The following is a 21,106-nucleotide window of genomic DNA, read 5'->3' on the forward strand; positions in this document are numbered from 1 at the left end:
ATCACGACCTGGGCAAAATTGAGGGTCAGAAGCTTAACCAACTGAGCCAACCAGGCACCCCAGAGGTCTTTCTGGTTTTAAAAATATTATTTTAAATGAACATGTTATTTGCAAATAGTGCATGGTTTTGAGTTTCTTGATCTGCTTTTCCATATAATTGCATATCGGGAAAGAGAGATAGTAGTAGCTAGGTAGAGAAAATGTCTAGAAAGAAACCAATAGTGGGGAGTGAAAATCTTATGAACATCTACACAAATGATAGGCTTAGTGACTTTTGAAGGCTTGTCTTACAAATCCAAGCATGTAAAGTAATGAAAAAATATCACACCATTTAGGGCATTAAATATGCATTAAAGGGGCGCCTGGGTGGCTCAGTCCAACGTCTGGCTCTGGATTTCGGCGCAGGTCATAATCTCATGGTTCCTGAGTTCAAGCCCCACGTCGGGCTCTGCACTGATGACATGGGGCCTGTTCAGGATTCTCTCTGTTTCCTTCTCTCTCTGTGCTCTCTTTCAAAATAAATAGACATTAAAAAGTCAATATGCATTAAATATTCTGTACATATCTATGTATATATAATAATGTAAGGAATAATAACATCCTATACATGACAGCTGGTGCTTTTCCTTAGAGGAGACGGCATGATGGCATTTATGGTAGTGGGGAAACCGCTTGCTTTAGAAAGAACCTGTATTTGCTCATGGAAAAGAACTTAATAAGGAAAGCTCTTAATGTCTCGTGGCTCCCGACCCTGTTGTGAATGGCCCATTTTCCTTGGTAATCCTTTGAGTCAACATGGGGAATATATATTAAGAATGTAGTTGTTTATCACTTAAATATTTAATTTCTGTTCTTGGAATAGGTCATAAATACGAACGTACATTTGTTCTCTTAAAAGGAAAGGATTCTGAGAAACTGCGAACACTGAACGTGCGGGTCATTTCAGGTGAGTTCTATGATGTGCAGACAGAGCATGGCTTTGAAAATCCCAGTGCTTCACTCTTCCACTGTAGACCCAAGATCGAATGATCTGAGCTCATTTAGATTGGCCTTGTATCTGGAAAAAAGGAGCTGTGGGCAAATGAAATCTAGTTTAATATGTCTTACTATCAGGGGACACTCATGATCAAAACTAGCTCCTTAAATAATGGAAAGTTTGCCTAATTGGCAAGAAGAAATTCATGTGAGTAGGCAGAGGAGAGAAAGCAATAAGGAATCAGCTTCAGATTTATTTTTAAATGAGACAAGATACTATTATTCCTCAGAATTGCAAGGAGTAATTGCAGAGTGGGCATGGCTTTTGCTAGGGCTTTCACTTAGCAAAGGGTGTCATTGTGTAAAGAGAACTTCTAATAGCCCCAATTAAAAAGTCCCCTGTCCTCTCCCGAGAAACAGAAATGGAATAAGGGAACCCTAATTAGAGCGGCTAAGGGAGCTGTTAGCACAGACGCTGTGGTTCGATCTCCTAATTGTGAAGCCTCCTTCTGAATTCAAGCTGTCAAGTCATATTAAAAAGAAAGAGAGGGAGAATGTGAGATGAGCAAAGTCCTCTCCTTCATCAGGGAGACGTCCTGTCCTCGACTCTTGGAAAACCACAGAATCATGAGTGATATTTCTACAGCTCCTGGCGTATTAGCCAGTGAGCCGGCTGCCTCATACTTTGTGAGAAGTCAGATAAGGGGAAGCTTCAAGTCTGGTGTATAAACGGTTTTCAAAAATGAAAGGAAACTGAACAAAGCCTCAGGCCCCCGCTGCAACTGCATTGCAGCCACATGCAGATCTGTGCCCAGCATTTTCTGGGAGCTGTGCTCCCGAGACTTTTCTTATCTACTTAGATTAGCATGTACTTGGACCCCTAGCTTGAGGGAAACTTGGAATGAATGCACCCAAAGAACTCAATTAAAAAAAAAAATGCAGACTTTCTCTTCTCGGTGTGAGCAGTAAAATACTAACCTATGGCTAATAATAAGCAGTTAGCTTAGTGATCATTTGATGCTAACCAAATGTGGGTCAGTGTGGTTTGTGTGGTCATTGACAATTTTGTTGGATTAATGAAATTAAAATCATAAGGTTGTTTCAGATGCCAAAATTCATTTTTATAGGGAGGAAATGGCATTTCCCCTGTTCTTCCTCTTAGGCGGTTCCCAGGCCTGACATTCATATACCAGGAATGTTTTAACCCAGTTCTGCGGAGCTTGTCAGGGGCCTTAGGAATCCTGGTTCTCACTCTTTTCAAGTCATAATTTTGAGCCGTGCAGTTTTGTCTGAGAAAAAGTCAATAGTCCCCCTGCCAACTCGTATAATCAGGGGAATCACAAATTTAAAGTACTAGCTAACCACAAGACTAACCTCACAAGTTGTATTTATGAGCCTTTGATTTTCATTCACCAGAGGAAACTGTCTCAGGCATCCGTTCCCTTTAATAGCTCTCATTAAAAATCCTCTAGCTTTATGACCAGGTATATAATATTAATGCTTAGAGCAAGCCAGGGGGTGAAGGCCTTTCTAAAAAAAAAAAAAATCAAGAGTCCTTTTGAGGCTTAGCATCTTAAGGGCTGGTGGGGGAGGGGAGGAGGAGAAGCAGATTCTTTGTTATTTATAATCCTTTAGCCTAAATGCAATTTTTCCTCTCCTATTATAAGTTGCTCTTTCTGAGAGAGAAATGGAAAGGAAATAATGTCTCCCTTGAGTGCCGTTTTTAAGGCCTCTCTTTGTAATGATGGATTATAGGCAGCAGTGAGAATGCAAGGAAAAGATGTGCCAGCATGGTTCTCTGGAGAAGCAGTAACATGAGTAAAAAAAAAAAAAAACAAAAAACCAGATTATTCAAAGGGAGCAGAGACTACAGTCACATTTGGCAGAGCGGCTTGCTGTCGTGAATGCCTCTCCAGTTGCTCACGTAGTACAAAGTAAGCGTTGTTACACATGTACACACAGAGATAGATAGGCTCACACCCTCAAAAGGATGAGAGAGAAACAGAGCGTACCCAGCCCCTGGCATTGCACAGTGCCCGACCCGCTCTGGAGCAAACACTGGGAGAGTAAGCATATCTCATTGCTGTAGAAAGCGATGGCACGCAGAATCAAATCCTAAGCTTTTATGTGTCTCTAATATTTTCTTCCTGGCTTTGAGAAACGGGATGGCTTAGGTTGCCTGTCGTGACATCAATCTACTTTCCATGTTATTCAGTGGATTGTTATCTTCACACAGGTGATGACTCTCTTATTCAGCTTCGGATCCTTGTCCCTGACATAATATCTGGCACGTAGTTTGTGCACAATAAAAGCTTATTAAATCACAGAAACCCTGAGGGGAAATGAGTATGAAGTAGAAAGAGCAGATGAGCAAGAAATGAATCTTGGGGTTTGGGAAAGGTGAAGACAAAGTGAGAGTGATCAGAGGGCACATAATTCTACTTCATTAAAGAACATATAACTCATTCTGCAGCATTGCTAAGGATATCAAAGAATAATGAAATACATTGACCTTCTTGAAGAAGAAATTTTGAGAACTATGCAAAAGCAACTTTGAAATGTGTCCCTAAAACAGTGTTTAAAGGGTTGATCACTGACGGGAGACCAAAGTCAGGGGCAGGAGCAGTGGCCTAGGACCTGAATCATCAGAGGCAAACAATAGCAATCAGCTTGGCTGGGTTGCCAGAAAGGAAACATATTGGAAAACCAGTAGGTAACCCCTAGAAACAACAGATGTGTTAGGCACTCAGAGGTTGCAAAATAGACAAGAGTTAAGGGAGGCAAGGCAGCCAAAAATACAGCCAAAGTCACAGTGGGAGTGGCCTGGTGAGCATGTCTCTGATTGGATCACTATCACTGAACACTCCCTCCGAGCTTCCAGAGCTACCCTTTGACCATTTCAGCTTTGTATCAAAGCCCCAAGGAGGGTTATCTGGTTGAATGAGCGCAAGCCACAGATTGGTTCCCTGGAGCCAGGAAGCAGCAATATCTGCCCTCTGGCCTCCTGCGTCTTTGAGAGCACCCCTGAGATGTCCACATGTTGGATAGCCGATAACTAAATATCTATGACACCAGGTTTCTAGGACTAGAGCTTCTACTCACTCCTGCTGCATAGGCCAGTGAGGTGGCCTATGTCATCGAAAATGGTGAAATCTTGGGGTACCTGGGTGGCTCAGTCAGCTGAGGGTCCAATCCGGCTCAGGTCATAATCTCATGGTTCGTGGGATTGAGCCCCATGTCTGATGCTGAGCTGACAGTACAGAGCCTGCTTGGGATTCTCTCCCCCTGCCAAATAAATAAATAAACATTAAAAAAAAATATGGAGGAATCTTTAAAACTTGAAATTCTTCACCTTCAAATATTCAACCCAGATCTACTGAATACCGACTAAGGGGCATGTGTTATGCTAAGCATTGATGGGACAGGGGCACAGACCAGCAGTCTCTGCTGTCACAGAGCTGACAGCACAGCTAAGGAAATTCTACCCCTTGGTGCCTTAGGAGAAGGGAAACCCGATTCAACTATAAACATTTATCAGGCAACTTTCACAGACATCATTGTATTTCATTTCACAACAATGTCGCTTTTTTTCCTGATGAGAAAAACTGAAATTAAGAGAGTTTATGTAACTGACTTACAGGCAGTTCCTAGCAGAGTGAGGGTTCAAACTCAATTTTGTCCAGCGGGCTTTCTGGCTCACCACTTACTGACTATGGTGAACTGAGGAGTTGACTCCTGCTGGGTCAAGCCACAGATCACAACTCTCCTTGCGTTTTTATATTTAACACTGGAGACCGAGATGAAACATTTTCTCTACCCTGTATAAGGTTGTAGGAGCTTGTGTGTGACAGTGTGAGTCTCCCTCAAAGTAACATTTCAGCGTTAGTGATATGTTTTTTGCAGTTAATGTGAGTGGGTTCTTAGGGACCGTGAAGGAAAGAAAATGGAATTTTACTGTGAAAGAGAGTTACTAAATGCCAAAAGTAAGCGGATGACCCAGTAATTTGTATTACCCCCAAATAAAACGAATGGCAATGTAAAATTACAATTTGCAACATGTTTATGGCCAGCATAATAAAGACTAAGCAGCTTTCGATTTCCAGCAGAAAAGAAGATAAATTTCTCGTGCCAGATGTCCAACAACCAAGCAAAGTAACATGGAAATTTAATTTTTACTTGCTTAACTGTAGCATTTACGACTCCTAAACTACAGGTTTGGGTTCATAAAACAGTAAAGGTTGCAGCCATCTGGTGGGTTACAGAATAGATCGAATGCAGAAGATGACTCTACATGCAGGAAGAATTTCTTAAGTGTGAGGAATCTATAGGCAGAATAGGATGATTTATCTATTCATCCATTGAATGCCTTTATGTGATAGCCTTTTGTGCTAGGCCTGGAAGAACTGAAGATAAAACACATGCAGATAAACATCTCCATCTTCGCACAAACTTTCCCTGCCTGAACTAGCCACTCCCTGCAGACCTCACCTCCTCCCACTGGCCCTTCCCATCTTGGCTCAGCTAACACTTCCCCAAGGAAGTCATACTGGACCTTGTAGACCAGGGCAATTCCCTATATCACACATCCTCGTAACGCCACAAATCTCGCTTTGTGGCAATGATCACTATTGTTATTTTATATATTTGTGTTATTGTTTGATTGATGTGGCTCCCATGAGCCAGTTAGCTCCCTGAGGTCAGGGACTCGACCTGATAATATTCATCACAGCATCCCCAGCTTACACTGTAGGTACCCAATACATATTTGTTAAATAAATACAACTCTACATTGGCTATGTTGAAAGAATGGCTGCAGCTGTCTTACAAAGACCTTTCAAAACCTTTTTCCCCCTAAATTATAACTTTTAAACACTTCATCAGTTTCATTCCTTGGAGTGTGAACAAACTGGCAAGTGAGACAATGGCTCAGAGTACTGGCAGCTGTCTGTTCTCTTCAGTTGTTAATTCTAGGTAATTTTGCAGTCATGTATTTTCCCTGTCATTTGATTTTCACACTGGCCAGATTTGGAACAGCTGAGTGGTTTTAGGATCACTGTTAACAATAACAGATGGAGATTTGAACACAGTAGAGAGTTGGCTCCTTGAATAATGGAAATCTATTTTAAGCTACCATAATTGGTTCTATTAGCCCTAAAAAGCAACTAGCTATCTTGGGCTTGCACAAAAGTGCCAATGTTTTTATGTGATGAAAAGGTCAGAAGGGTGCATAGCGGTGCTGAAGTTCTGCATTCCTAGGGCAATAAGAAGAAATGAGACTGGAAGGTTTTCTCAGAGCCAGATTAGAGAACTGAATAAGAATCACCAAACCATCGGAGAACTTCCGCATCCATCTTGACTACAGTGATCTGTGAAGATTAACTTGCATTCCTTCATTTCTGGAGAAGCTCCTATAGGGAAAGCAAGTACTTTGTGGATAACAGTTTAGACATTATTGCCATTGTCTCCACGGAGTCATGGCCGAATCTCCCAAAGTACAAGGAGGGGAAGGAAGCCCCGAGGTCACCATTTCCAGGGTTAGCCATCCGTAGCCCATCCCTGCTGAGCAAAATGTGGTCCTATTAAATTCCAAGCCCTCTCAAGTGGGCTTGTAAAAATATTCTGCTTTGCACTTGGTAGTGCTTTCTATTTTTCAAAGTACATCAGAATACATCGTTATTACCTCCTTTACCCTTACCTTGAGTTTCTTCCTTTTAGCGTCAAGGCAACCACACTGGCTTTGATGAAGTCACGAGGAAGTTCAGGTGTGAGTACCCACTGCCAGCTGAGGCTGCATGCCTGCTCCACCCACAAGGCAACCCAGGTGCCTCACGTTGGTGACTTTACCTGGTCCAGAGCCTTTCTTCAGGCCTGAAGGCTCAGCCTCCTGCAGTGGTGGCTCACCAAAAAAGATCCATTATGTAATCCAGCTCACAAAACAGGTTTATAAAAGGCCAACGTATTGATTCACAATGAGTATTACAACCGAGAGAAAATACGGACCCAAACACTTCCGACAGCTAACACGTGTGCCCTCTCTCCTCAGACAAAACCATGCTGGGAGTCAAATCACGGCCAAGGCTTGCTTGGTAGGTCTTAAAGCAGATTCCTTTGCCAACACAGCTTGAAAGGCCTTCTTCCCCATTTTAGGGATAGCTTGACGGCTCAGCACTTTTAACATTTAATAGGCTTTGACCTGGGAATGATTTCTGAAGATAATGCTTCTGCTGTGGTTATGAGTTGATTTTATAAGCTAACTCTCAGAGGACAATCTTATTTTCCTTATCTCCAAGTTCCTAGGAGGCACCCCAGAATTGACTTCTTGTACAGCTCGTACCCATGCACTTTCATTAAGAAAAATGAGGCAGGGGCGCCTGGGTGGCGCAGTCGGTTAAGCGTCCGACTTCAGCCAGGTCACAATCTCGCGGTCCGTGAGTTCGAGCCCCGCGTCAGGCTCTGGGCTGATGGCTTGGAGCCTGGAGCCTGTTTCCGATTCTGTGTCTCCCTCTCTCTCTGCCCCTCCCCCATTCATGCTCTGTCTCTCTCTGTCCCCAAAATAAAAAAAAAAAAAAAAAAAATGAGGCATTGGGGCGCCTGGGTGGCTCGGTCGGTTAAGCATCCGACTTCGGCTCAGGTCATGATCTCACGGTCTGTGAGTTCGAGCCCCGCGTCGGGCTCTGTGCTGACAGCTCAGAGTCTGGAGCCTGTTTCGGATTCTGTGTCTCCCTCTCTCTCTGCTCCTCCCCTGTTCATGCTCTGTCTCTATCTGTCTCAAAAATAAATAAACGTTAAAAAAAAAAAAATGAGGCACAAAGAAGTTAGATGACATTCTTTCAGTCATTCGACACATATTTTTACCTATTATGTGTCATACTGCAAGGTTGGTTCTGGGGAATATAACTGCATGAAATACAGTCTTTGCACACAAGGAGACAGACAAATAAGCAATTACAACAAAATTGGATAAATTCACTATTGGGGAAATAGAGGTCACAGAATCATAGATGGTACAGATACCTAGTCCTGTTTACTATTCCTCGTTTTGTTTTGGTTTTAGCTATTTTGTCTTTCCAATTTCATAACCAAGGATAGCTGAACCGGTAGCTTTGGAAATATGAATATAAAAAATTGATGGGACAAATTCTCTAAGCAGCGAAGAGATCGTGGCTAGGATGAGGAAGTTTTAGAGGTACCTTCGCTGTGGGAGAAGTACCTTGTCTTTGACATGAAAATCATCAGGAACAAAGACAAGAAAACACCTTGCAAGTTTCTGTTACTCAGTGGGAATCAAATATTACTTTGGAAGGATGAATTGAAGTTACAAACCAGATGTCATAGATGTAAAGCACTTCTGAAAAGTGATAGAAATCTAAAAAAAAAAAAGAAGAAGAAGAAAAAGAAAAATATCAGAGACAATGTGGACATTGTCATGGCCAGTGTGACGAGGGTTTATTCAAGAACACAAGGCATGGAGTTTTATTTTTAATCAAAGTTTCTACCACTGGAAATCCATTTTGTTCACTAGATTCAGGAAGGCCAAAACCCATTCTGAGGTTCCTGAAAAAAGTCAAAGAAATGTTTGGTTCAGACCTTTGACAAATTCATGAATAGACTTCTGTGAAGTTTTAAGGTATTCCTGACTGCTTCTGCTGCCTTAACTAGTGTTAGTGAATTAATTTTGTTTGAAATAAACTCTATTTCCCAGTGTAGAACTAGAAAAATATCCCACCCATCTTAGCTATTCTGAAGAAGGCATCAAAATGACATGTATTCTACCTTTTTGCCTTTTTATCAATTTTTCAGAAGTTTTCCTATTAGCATATAAGTTACATGTCCTTGGGTACTAGGAGAAACAGAATATAATGTACCACTAGAGAGTTATTTGCAACTAGCTATCATTTTGACAGATAATAGCATTCTGTAGTAAATTACGGTTACACCATATTATACAACATCAGCAAACCAAATGAATCAGCAAATGATGAATAGTTTGGCTTTCTAACCAAAAGAGCTCTGTTAATTTTCTTTGGTAATTAGTTAATTTAATGAATAGTTTCTTTTGATATTTTAACTTTAAAAAGAACTGTCTCCAAATCTCAACTTCTGAATAGTATCAGATGCTTTGTCAAAGCTTGTCTAAGCAATTATCTGCATGGCAAGTTCATTCTGAAGTCTTAATGTGCATCAGAATTAATTTGGATGTCTGTAAAATTTCAGGCTCCTGGACCATTTTGAAGGGAGATTGTAATTCAGTAGATTTGGGACAGAGTTCTATTAACTGCATTTTATTTAAAAAAAAAAAAAGCTGTGAGCACAGCTTTTTTTTAAGTTTATTTATTTATTTTGATGTGGGGCTCAAACTCATGACCTGACCTGAGCTGAAACCAAGAGTCAGATGCTCAACCAACTGAGCCACCCAGGTGCCCCTAGAACCTTCATTTTATTTTATTTTATTTTATTTTATTTTATTTTATTTATTTACATTTTATTTATTTTTGAGAGAGAGAGACACACACAGCACAAGTGGGGGACGGGCAGAGAGAGAGGGAGACACAAAATCTGAAGCAGGCTCCAAGTTGTCAGCACAGAGTCCGACGCGGGTCTCAAACTCACAAACCGTGAGATCATGACCTGAGCCGAAGTTGGACGCTCAACCAACTGAGCCACCGAGGTGCCCCTAGAACCTTCATTTTATTTTATTTTTTTTCAACGTTTTTTATTTATTTTTGGGACAGAGAGAGAGCATGAACGGGGGAGGGGCAGAGAGAGAGGGAGACACAGAATCGGAAACAGGCTCCAGGCTCCGAGCCATCAGCCCAGAGCCCGACGCGGGGCTCGAACTCACAGACCGCGAGATCGTGACCTGGCTGAAGTCGGACGCTTAACCGACTGCGCCACCCAGGCGCCCCTAGAACCTTCATTTTAAATCCAGGTTCTGGTGATTTTCAGGCCAAGGTTCTGTTGATCATTTTACTAATTTTCTCTTGTGTGACAAATTACCACAAATTTAGTGGCTTAAAACAACACACCTTTATTATTTCATTTTCTGTGGGTCAGAAATGTGGGCACAGCTTTGCTGGATCTCAGGGTCTCAAGGCTAAAATCAAGATGAGAGCTGGCCTGTATTGTCATCTGGAGTCTCTACTTCTAAGCTCATTTAGGTTGTTGGCAGAAGTCATTTTTTGAGGTTGTTTTTTTTGTTTGTTTGTTTGTTTTTGTTTTTTTTTGTTTTGCTTTGCTTTGCTTTGCTTTGAGGTTGTTTACTAATGGCTCTGGCTTCTTACTGGCTGTTTACCAGAAGCTGCTTCAGGAACTAGAGGCCACCTGCAGTCTTCTGCTACCTGACCCTTTCCATAGTTCAGCATGGTGGTTTTCTTCTTTAAGCCTCACAAGAGATCCTCTCTGACCTCAGGGAAGGCCCCATCTCTTTTGTAAGGGCTTTTACTTCATTAGGTCAGCCTCACCCAGAATAGTCTCCCTTTTGAATAACTCAAAATCAACTGATTTGGAATGTTAAATACACCTGCAGAAATTTCATCTTTGCCATATAATGTAATCTACATCCCATTCATGGTCCCGCCCACACTCAAGGGAAGGGGATTAAATGGGGCATTACCCCAGGGGGTGGGAATCTCAGGGACTATCTTAGAGTTCTGCCTACCACACCCACCTCTGAGAAGCACATATTTAGAAAGACAAAAATCACAGATTCAGTGTGAGACAAATGGGGATGATAGAACTAGCCCCATAGATGTGGTTGTTCTTACTGATAATAAGGTAAAAATAAAGGATGCTAACAGGGTCAAGTGCAATGGCCCTTTGAGGAAGAGAGCAAGGAAAGGAGAATTTTGTGTCTGTCTAGGTAAAGACTGGTCTCATTTTCTCACCTTTGTCCTAACCAGTCAGGAAAGCCTTGTCACTTACCTTTTAGAAGGTTAAATACTCTATAAGAAGGAATTCTAGGGACACCTGGGTGGCTCAGTTGGTTGAACATTCAGCTCTTGATTTCAGGTATGAACCCAGGGTCATGGGATTGAGCCCCTCGTTGGGCTCTGCACCGAGTGTGGAGCCTGCTTAAGATTCTCTCTCTCCCTCTGCCCCTCTCCCCTGCTCACATGCCCTCTATCTCTCAAATTATATATATATATATATATATGTGTGTGTGTGTGTGTGTGTGTATATATATATTTTTTTTTTTTTTTTTAAAGGAGGAATTCTAACTTTGGCAGTTATTTTAGCATTGCCACAGTAATGGAAAGGTCGTTAATATCTGTTGAAATGGCTTAAAAAAGGCATCTACTCCTGTCCCTTAAAGAGTAGTTACTACTTTTTAACGTCTCTAATTAAGATCAATAATTTTCTGGAAAAATTTACAAAACCTGATACCAGAAGAAATAGAAAATCTAAACAAAATAATTATCATAGAATAAATAGAAAATTTGTCAGTTATCCCTGAAAAAGTAACAGAAGGAGCAGTTCACAGGGGAATTTTTTACTGATCTCTAAAAAATAGATATTTCCAATGGTATTTAAACTGTTATTGACCAGGGGCGCCTGGGTGGCACAGTTGGTTAAGCGTCCGACTTCAGCCAGGTCACGATCTCGCGGTCCGTGAGTTCGAGCCCCGCGTCGGGCTCTGGGCTGATGGCTCGGAGCCTGGAGCCTGTTTCCGATTCTGTGTCTCCCTCTCTCTCTGCCCCTCCCCCGTTCATGCTCTGTCTCTCTCTGTCCCAAAAATAAATAAATGTTGAAAAAAAAAATTAAAAAAAAAAAAACTATTATTGACCATAGAAAAGAAGGATGCTTCCTAATTCTATTTTGAAATAAACATAGTAATATTTATTATTATTATCATTATTATTATTATTTTAAAATGTTTTTTATTTTTTATTTTTTTAGGTTTATTTCTTTTGAGAGAGAGGGAGAGACCACACATGGGAGGGGCAGAGAGAGAATGAAAGAGAGAGAATCCCAAGCAGGCTCTGCACTGCGGGGCTTGCCACAGGGCTTGAACTCATGAACTGTGAGATCATGACCTGAGCCGAAATCAAGAGTGGGACGTTTAACCAACTGAGCCATTAAGGCATCCCAACATTAGTAATATTTAAAACTAAGAAAGATTGTGTCTAAAATGAAATCAGTGGGCAATCTTATGTATTTCTGTGCAAAAATTCTTTTTTTTTAATATGAAATTTATTGTCAAATTGGTTTCCATACAACACCCAGTGCTCATCCCAACAGGTGCCCTCCTCAATGCCCATCACCCACTTTCCCCTCCCTCCCACCCCCCCACCCACCCCCAGTTTATTATCAGTTTTTAAGAATCTCTTATGATTTGCCTCCCTCCCTCTCTTTTTTTCCCCCTTCCCCTCCCCCATGGTTTTCTGTTGAGTTGCTCAGGATCCACATAAGAATGAAAACATATGGTATCTGTCTTTCTCTGTCTGACTTATTTCACTTACATAACACTCTCCAGTTCCATCCACGTTGCTACAAAAGGCCATATTTCATCCTTTCTCATTTCTGTGCAAAAATTCTAAACAAATATTAGCAAAATAATCCAGTAGCTCAGTTTTAAAAAAATATATGTATATATACATACATAAACACTTCTACTATGATAAAGAGGAGCTTAATCCAAGAATACAGGAACAGTTCGCCATTAGGAGATATCTATTAATGTCACTCATAAAATTTGTTTGGTTATCTCCATACATCCTAAAAAATGCATTTGACACACAATAATGCCCATCCTTCATAAAACTCCCCAAAATAAAATAAATAAGTACTTCCTTAACATGATAAAATATATTTGTCTCAAAAACCCAGAATCATATTTACTAGGAGAACACTAAAAGCATGCCTAGCTAAAGTCAGAAATTTTCAAGAATGTCCAATATTTTCACTTTATCTACCACCATCCTCAAAGTACTGGCCAACACAATTAGGTAAGAGACAGAAATACCTGGTTAACGAATTGGAAAGGTAAAATGATCACTTTGTGTACCTGGAAAATTTAACAGATTTCTCTTAAAAACATTCTTTAAAAATACAATTCAATAGGGATAGGGTACAAAATTAATACCAAAAAATTGATGGCATTCATATATGTAAATACAACCAGTTAGAAGATATACTGCATTTAAAACAACCATAAAAAAATAAAATAGGAATAAAATTAATATAAAGAAACATATAAGATCTTTCTAAAGTAAACCTCAGAAAAATGCTCCTGAGAGACATAAAAATGACTTGAACAACAACAAATGGTCTATTATATTCTTGAATTGGAAGATGAATATATAAAGATGCCAATTTTTCCTAAATCATAAACAAGGTCATTTTAATATCCTGATGAAAAATAGGCTGTCAGTAACAGCCAAGAAAAAATTGACATGGAATAAGAAAGAAGAGAAGTATCTGTTTCACCACGGTACTGGTACATAAGTAGAGAAAAATATCTAATGACAAATTAGAAAGTTTAGGACTTGAGTAAATGATAAAAGGGGCACATCTAATCAGTAGGAAAGAGAAGGACTACTGAATGAAGGGTGTTGTGACAACTGAATAATCATCTAGAGAAAAAAAAATGTGCTTCATCCAGAGTTCACACTACTGCTAGGGTAAATTTCAAAAGCATCAATAATTTTTAAGTAAACATGAAACCATAAAAGTAATAGGAGAAACAACAGTAGAATCCATTTATAACCACAAAGTAGTGCTTTCGATCCATGGCACAAAATTCAGTTAAAAGACTGATAAATTTGACTACAAGAATGAACACAGTAAAAACCGTTAGGGAAAAGTTATTGGCAGTTCATCACATACGATAAGCAATTTTTCCTGGTAAATAAGGAAGTTCTAATAATTAATGGAGAAAAGACCATAAACCAGTAGGCAAATGAGTAAAGGATAAAAATGGACTGTTTACAGAAAAGGAACTACAAATGGCTCTTAAATGTATGAAAAGTTGTTTGGCCTCATTCAGAATAAATTCTTTCAAAAGACTTTTTTTATTTATTTTTTTATTTTTTTATTTTGATGTCTACTATGTGCCAATAATGTTGGCCTTCTGGGTATAGGAGACACAGCAGTGAACCAAACAAAGATCTCTGTTGAGCTTACATTCAGGTGGAAATGAAAATTAAAGCTACACTGAAATACCATTTTAATCTACCAGATTGGTAAAAATCCAGAAGTTTGACATCACCCTCTGGGGCCAGAGGCAGTAGGCGCTCTGCACTCTTATACTTTACTAAGGTAAACCAAGAGGATAATGTGCTACAACTGCTGTGATACGTAATTTGGCAATAACTATCAAAGTTACAAATGTACAAGCCCTTTGAGCCAGCAATTCTATTTCTAGGGATTTCTCCTATGGATTACTAATATAGGAGAGAAATGACATATATACAATGTTTATTGCTAGTGTGTTTACAATACCAGGTTAGACACAATCTGACAGGAAGGTGCTTTGATGATACATCCATACTATGGAATACCAGAAAGTTGTAAAAAAGAATGTGGAAGAATTTATGGGGAAAGATCTCTGAGAAAGATCATTACATATACATACATGTGTATAGTATGCTATGATTTACTTAAAGATAAAAATAACATATACACACATATGAACATATAAATCTATGTATATGTATCTATATCATCTATCTATCTACAAAAAAAAACTAAAATCTTTGGTTGCCTGTGGCAGAGGAAGGAAAGAAGGGAAAGAATTATGTATGTGATGTGGTAAAAAGTGGCTGTCTGTAGGAAATGGGGTAAAGAGGAAGACATTTTGCCTAATATCCCTCCCTAGTTTATAAAATTTTAATCATGTGACTGTATTCTTTATTCATAAAATTAAATATAAAAATCAGTCTTATTAAATTTTTTTCTAATTAAAAGTATAATTCTGACAGATGGTTTCACAGTATTTCTATTTCGGTAACCTATACCAGTGTTTAATCATCTTCATGGATAAGAAGCCTCATATTCTTTTTTTTTTTTTTTGATGCATATGAAATTTTTAAAAAATTAAAAAAAATTTCCTTTGATAAGCATAATATTCTTGATTACACTTAAATCTTCCTTTTTGTCTTCTTAAGAAGCAGCTGCTCAAACTTCTCTTTAAATTATAGGTCACCTCATTTCCATTCATGTCCAGGGCTTTGTATAAAAAGAAGAGACATCTGTGAAGCAAAAACTACATGTATTATGTAAAACTCAAGTTTCAATATAAAAACCAGAAAAGCAAGACCCCAGATCCCAGTGGAATGAAAGAAAGACCATATGCCATGGGTCTGAAATTTCACCTCCTACCTTGAAGTCAGCTGAAGATAATATTAGAAGGACTTGATGTCACATAGTCCTAGAAAAGGAGGACAGATTAGAATTCATCTGATTTGTAACTTGGCTTCTTGCTAAAATTGTCCCTGAAATCAGAGATGTCCTTGATATTCTTCTTAGGGACCTGTTTTAACAAAATGCAAAGAAGGAAATGTTTGTAGTCAGTTTCAACTAAAGTTTTTTTCTTTCTACTTGGCATTGAACGCTAAGAATGTTTTTCTCTACTTTGCTCCCCCTTTAACTATGCTGCAGGTCTTGTGCTCAGGAAGTGTGGGTGGGGAGGAGAAATGAAAGAAACAGAGTTGAGAGAAATGGGTTAAATGTGTCACAGTTGTAGACAAGAAATCTAGCAAGTGATGGAAACTACCAATATCCTTGCTAGATGGAGGGCATGGTTCTCTTAGTGCATTGGAAAATGTTGTATCTGTTTTTGCATTGCTATTGACTACATACAGACCAGAACAGCTTTCCTTCTTAAAAAATAGGGACCAAGCAGAGACTGCCCTTGACTCCAGTCAAGAAAGTGCTTCCTCCAATACCAGAACTAGAAGTTACTTCCACGATGCATCTGCAAGATCAGTATACACGGTGAGTGAAGACTGGGCTTTATTGGTGATTTGTCTTTATTCGTTATAAACATGAAAGATCCAAGGAGATGCAGTTTACCTCAAACTTCATTTCTATCTGGGTGTAGGAGACAGAAGGTGATGAACTTGCAAAAGTACTTCATATGAATTAGATGGCATGAAATAAAATCACTATTTTCTCCAAGGTCTAGGAAGGACCAATAAACTAATCTCTTAGTCTATTAAACAACATGTGCCCCTGAGATGTCAGCTCATCCCTTGGCTGTTTCCTAAGGTTGGATCATACATAATTCCAGGAGGCCAATCGTTCTTTAGTCAGAACATGAGAAAAGAGAGAATGTAAATTTATAAAGCCAGACTACCCACTGATCCTCAATTACTGAAATTAAAAACTTCCCTAAATATAGGATCTGATAATAAATCTAATATACATTGATTTTCATGTGCTTGAATCCCAAACTATGGTCAGAAGTGCCTTCGAAATGTATATACAGTAAAACCTTGGATTGTGAATAACTTGTCTGTGAGTGTTCCTCAAGACAAGCAAACATTTCTAATAAATTTTAACTTGATAAACGCTTGATAAATGAGCGATGTCTTGTAATACAAGTAGTACATGATGCTGAACATCACGTGATTACTGAGCCAATGGTTCTTGAAATTTGCTTTGATATACAAGTGCTTTGCATTATAAACATGTTTCCGGAATGAATTATGCTCGCAAACCAAGGTTTCACTGTATATTTTTTAAGTAGGCTCCACATCCAGCATGGAATCCAACGCGGACTTGAACTCACGACCCTGAGATCAAGACCTGAGCTGAGATCAAGAGTCTGACGCTAAACTGACTGAGCCACCCAGGCACCCCTCTTAGAATTATTTTTCATTTATTCAACAAATATTTATTAAGTAGCTGTTATGTTAAGGCACTATTGATAGCTGTGGTAGGGGATATAAAAATTATAACAGGGAAGAGGAAAGACACTAGTATTTATTAGTATCCTTTAATTGTCCTTGGTGGTGATAAGAATAAATGATCTAGACTTTGTTTGTTTGTTTCAGGTGTAGAATTTAGTGATTCAACACCTCCATACAACACCTGTGCTCATTATAACAAATGCACTCCTTAATCCCCATCACTTATTTTACCATCCCCAACCCACCTCCCCCTCCCTCTGGTAACCATGTTTGTTCTCTATAGTTAAGAGTCTGTTTCTCGGTTTTCCTCTCTTTTCTTTTTCCCCTGTGTTTGTTTGCTTTGTTCCTTAAATTTCACATATGAGTGAAATCATAGGGTATTTGTCTTTCTCTACTGACTTACTTTGCTTAATATAATAAGCAAATTATTACTCTCTAGGTCCATCCATGTCATTGTAAATGGCAAGATTTCATTCTCCTTATAGTTGAGTAATAGTCCAATGTATGTGTGTGTGTGTGTGTGTGTGTGTGTGCATTACTAGATCATTTATTCTTTATGACACTTTAAGTCAAGATTCTAGCAGGAAACCAATAGTATACTCAAACTGAATCATTTGAGGTGAGTTTACTAAAGGGTCTATTAAGCCGAGATGTGGGAAAACCCAAAAAGAGAGTGCAGCACCCTAAAACTAGTTAACAGTAGGACACTGCTACTATCCCTAAGACTAAAGGGGCAAGGAACCCAGAAAGATAGGTACAGGCACAGACACACACACACACACACACAATATATATATGGGGAGGGTTGCCTGATAAGGACTGTGACTTTTGGCCAAGTGACACAACAGCCTGCAATTGCCCTGAAGAGAGAATAAATATCTCAGTTTGGCTGTTCTCTCTTTCCCCGATGTGCTAGTACTTACCATTGGTCAAACCCAATCAGAGCTAGAGGACAATGGAGCTGGATTGAAGTAGTTCATATAGACTGGCCTCGAGGGTAACAGTAGGGTGGGAAAGGAGTGGAGTGCAGATCTAGAGAGGCAACCGAAGGGTTAGACTGTAAATGGCCCAAAATGTCAAACTGGAAACTGAATGCCAAGTATATACTTGTGTTCAGGACTAGAGAGAAGCAGGTCTTAGTGTTTGGGTCTTAGTGGAATCAGAGTCTGCTGTTGGCTTAGAAATTGCTAGGTAGACTTTAATGTAATCATGTGATTGCTTTAATGAAATATTATGCTTGATATCTCTCATCCTGGTCCTCGTTCTGGGATGTTCAACCTTTCATATGAAGAGATCCCCTTTCATTCATCAAATACTTTTTGAGCACCTACTGTATGCCAAGAATTCTGCTGCTCATTAGCAAAGTAACATGCAGTCAGTGGAGAAATCAGATTGAGTGCCAATAACATGATACAGGTATTCATTCATAGGGGACTCAGGGAGCATAATGGAGAGACAGCTCATTCAACGGAAATGCTGCCTAGTATATAATACATGTTCAATAAGTATTTGTTGAATGAATGATTAAGTCCCAACTTCTGTGTTTCTTTAAAAGAAACTTGCGTGAACACTTACACTTTATTTTATAGAAGAGGACAATAACCCAAACATACTGTGGTGACAGAGGCTTGAGGAGACCCTAGTTTCCTGGGTCCTAGGCTGAGACGTTTGTTACCACTAGCCACACTGTCTTCCTAGGTTTATAATGGAGGCTCCATTGTCTACCACAGGATTAGAAAGAGCTCTTAATCAGTGATATTGAGAAGATTTTTGGTGTCCTTATAAGACACAGTTTTAATAAATGGTTTAAAAATTATTCTCCACTAATTCTTTTCAGATAATAACATTCTTGCAAGAATAATATTTGTCTTTTTTTCTCTTTATCTTCAGAATATCCCTCTGAATTCCTCCGGACCATTTGGACTAAACCCTTTTGAAGAATACTCATAATTTTATTTCAGGAATGAGTTAACTAGTAAATATATGGGTCCAGCTGAGAATGCACAATGGGAACAGTAGGAATGGTCACTGGCTGATGAAAACTGGCTCAAGAGCATTCATTTGGCCCATGAGATCAAAGAAATCAGAGTTTTTTCAGGAAGCCATCATGAGTCATGGAAAACAAGCTGATGACACCCATAAAAACAGCAATGGAATGCTTCCTCTCCTTGTTTATCTATCATTACACAACTACAGTGGCCTCAAGATTTTGATATTGAAAGGAACCAAAAACCAAGGTCAAGGATGAAAATCCTTTCTCTCATTAGCCCACGTTGCAGATTCTGATTTGATGGGTTTTCCTATACAGAGGGATTGTTTCTATTTGGCAAATTACTTAAGAGGGCCTGGGTTGTTTGTTAATGTATTTGCTTGGATTTATAAATTTTGTCTCCTTTTGGCACTGAGGATGCTTTAAAAAATTCAGAGATACCCAAATCAAATGACTTTAAGTGAAATACTAAGTGAAACTTGAATATTGAAACATAATAGCAAAATGTTTCTTCTGATTCTTTCAGCATTCATATTATTTATAGCTATCACTGATGGCAAGAGTAGTTATAGTTGTTAATTACAATAAGAGTACATATAGACAATTTTTAACATTGAAAAATATAAAAATATCTTTCCAGAATTCAGGTGGAATTTAATCTCCTGGCATCATTATATGGTTAAAATTGCTTTTCTGAGAAGATTTCTAGATTTTAATGGCAGGGTCAGGTTTAATATTAAACTAACAGGAATGAATGATTCAGCATACAGAGGGTTTTTTGGTATCCTCTCCCTCTCTCCCATCCCCTCTTCTCCCCTCTTTACCTCTCCCCTCCTCTCCTCTCCTTTCTTTTTCTAGATCACAAACTGAGATTCTAATCATAGCATTTAGGTTTTGAAGATTTGGAAAATGGAATTCTACTAGTCTCACTTTTTATTGTCCCTGTAAACTTGATTAATAGGTCAAGTTCAGGTCTGGGACTATTCAGCAGGAGTTGAGGGATATCACACTCCTTGAGGGATAGATATTATATGATTTCTAATAGGCCAAATTATTGTTTCCTTGAACATTGCCTATTATGTTCAGACAAATGACTTGGAAATCAATGGGAACTTGGCTTACAAAAGGCATAAATTAAGCTTCAAATTCTGTTAAATTGTGGCAGCTTCCTGAAAGCTAATTTCACTTATTTATTGAAATAATAGACTTTAATAGATATTGTGAAGCATTCAAACATGTGGATGGCCTGGTGTCTGCCTGCAAAGAATCTATACTCTAGTAGAGGAGACAGGGTACACTACTCCTAGTTATAATGCTAGACACAAGGGTAAGATAGGGTAAGATAAATGTCATCTACAGGCTCCACGCTTCCTGCTGAGAATTCACAGGCCAGTAGAATCATTTCCAGCTGGGGGTAAGCAGGGTAGGCTTTTCAAGAAGGTGGCTTTAACAGCATTGAAGATAGTTTTTTTCTGATCTTTCTGGAGAGGTGGAATTTCCCAAGTATATACTTTCTCAGCCCTCATAACCCTTTCAATATCTGCTTTTTACAATTATTTTCATCGTTATCAATTAATGTCTACCTCCCTTTCTAGACTGATTCTGCTCACCATAATATTCCTGGAAGCTGGCATGATATTTGGCTTACGGAAAGTTCTTAGTACATATTTTTTGGATAAAGAACAATTTACTGAGTCCCTCTGTATGTCAGGCATATGCCACAGATAGTCTCACTTCTTCCTTACAATGATTCCTGGAGACAGGTGTCATTGTCCCTAAGGAACTGAGGCCTGAGAAGCTCACCAATTTGCCTGTGATCTCAGGAACAATATGTGGATTCAGTCCTAGACTGAAGTATGTAAAATATGCTTTTGTACCCAGCCACTTTTGTGGCTAGTATAGCAGGATCATGATTTGAATGGTTCTTAAGGAGGGGGGAGGAATTGACCATCAGAATCCAAACAGGGTTCCGTAAGTATGGAAGAGGAAGAAGAAGAAAACCGTCAGGTGCCTCTGTGAATGTTTCTCCTCAGTTCCAAGGAGATGTGCAGGGAGATGTGTTTAAAAATAAAACACAGGCTTGGTTTTTCCCCCAGAACAATCTCTTGAGGTGTGCTAAGGCTATTCTTGAAGCATGTCTCAGTGCCGAAACTTTCACGATGGGTCTCCACAAAGTTGTCAGGGCATCATTATCTCTCTCCAAAATTATGTCTATTTTCAGATGGACTGTAAAAATAGCACATCTATTTTCACACAGAAGAGTGGTATCAGTGTGTGATATTATAAAAGC

The 21,106-nt window shown here is 39.2% G+C and overlaps 1 protein-coding gene across 2 annotated transcripts in view; it reads left to right on the forward strand.

Annotated features, from left to right (window-relative positions):
* TMEM156 (transmembrane protein 156) overlaps positions 1-19,469 on the forward strand; it is a 53,718-nt gene extending 34,249 nt beyond the window's left edge. Inside the window, exons 5-7 of one of the 2 annotated variants that reach the window (XM_040485659.1) lie at positions 863-946; positions 15,807-15,909; positions 18,717-19,469. In XM_040485659.1, coding sequence (XP_040341593.1) covers positions 863-946; positions 15,807-15,909; positions 18,717-18,729 — 200 coding nt within the window. In that variant the 3' untranslated portion in view covers positions 18,730-19,469. The remainder of the gene's footprint in view (positions 1-862; positions 947-15,806; positions 15,910-18,716) is intronic. The other variant, XM_040485667.1, reaches the window with a different exon arrangement.
* Positions 19,470-21,106: the final 1,637 nt, after the last annotated feature.

Source organism: Herpailurus yagouaroundi, unplaced genomic scaffold, assembly GCF_014898765.1.
Source record: "Herpailurus yagouaroundi ecotype Mexico unplaced genomic scaffold, PumYag 28, whole genome shotgun sequence".
NCBI lineage: Eukaryota > Metazoa > Chordata > Mammalia > Carnivora > Felidae > Herpailurus > Herpailurus yagouaroundi.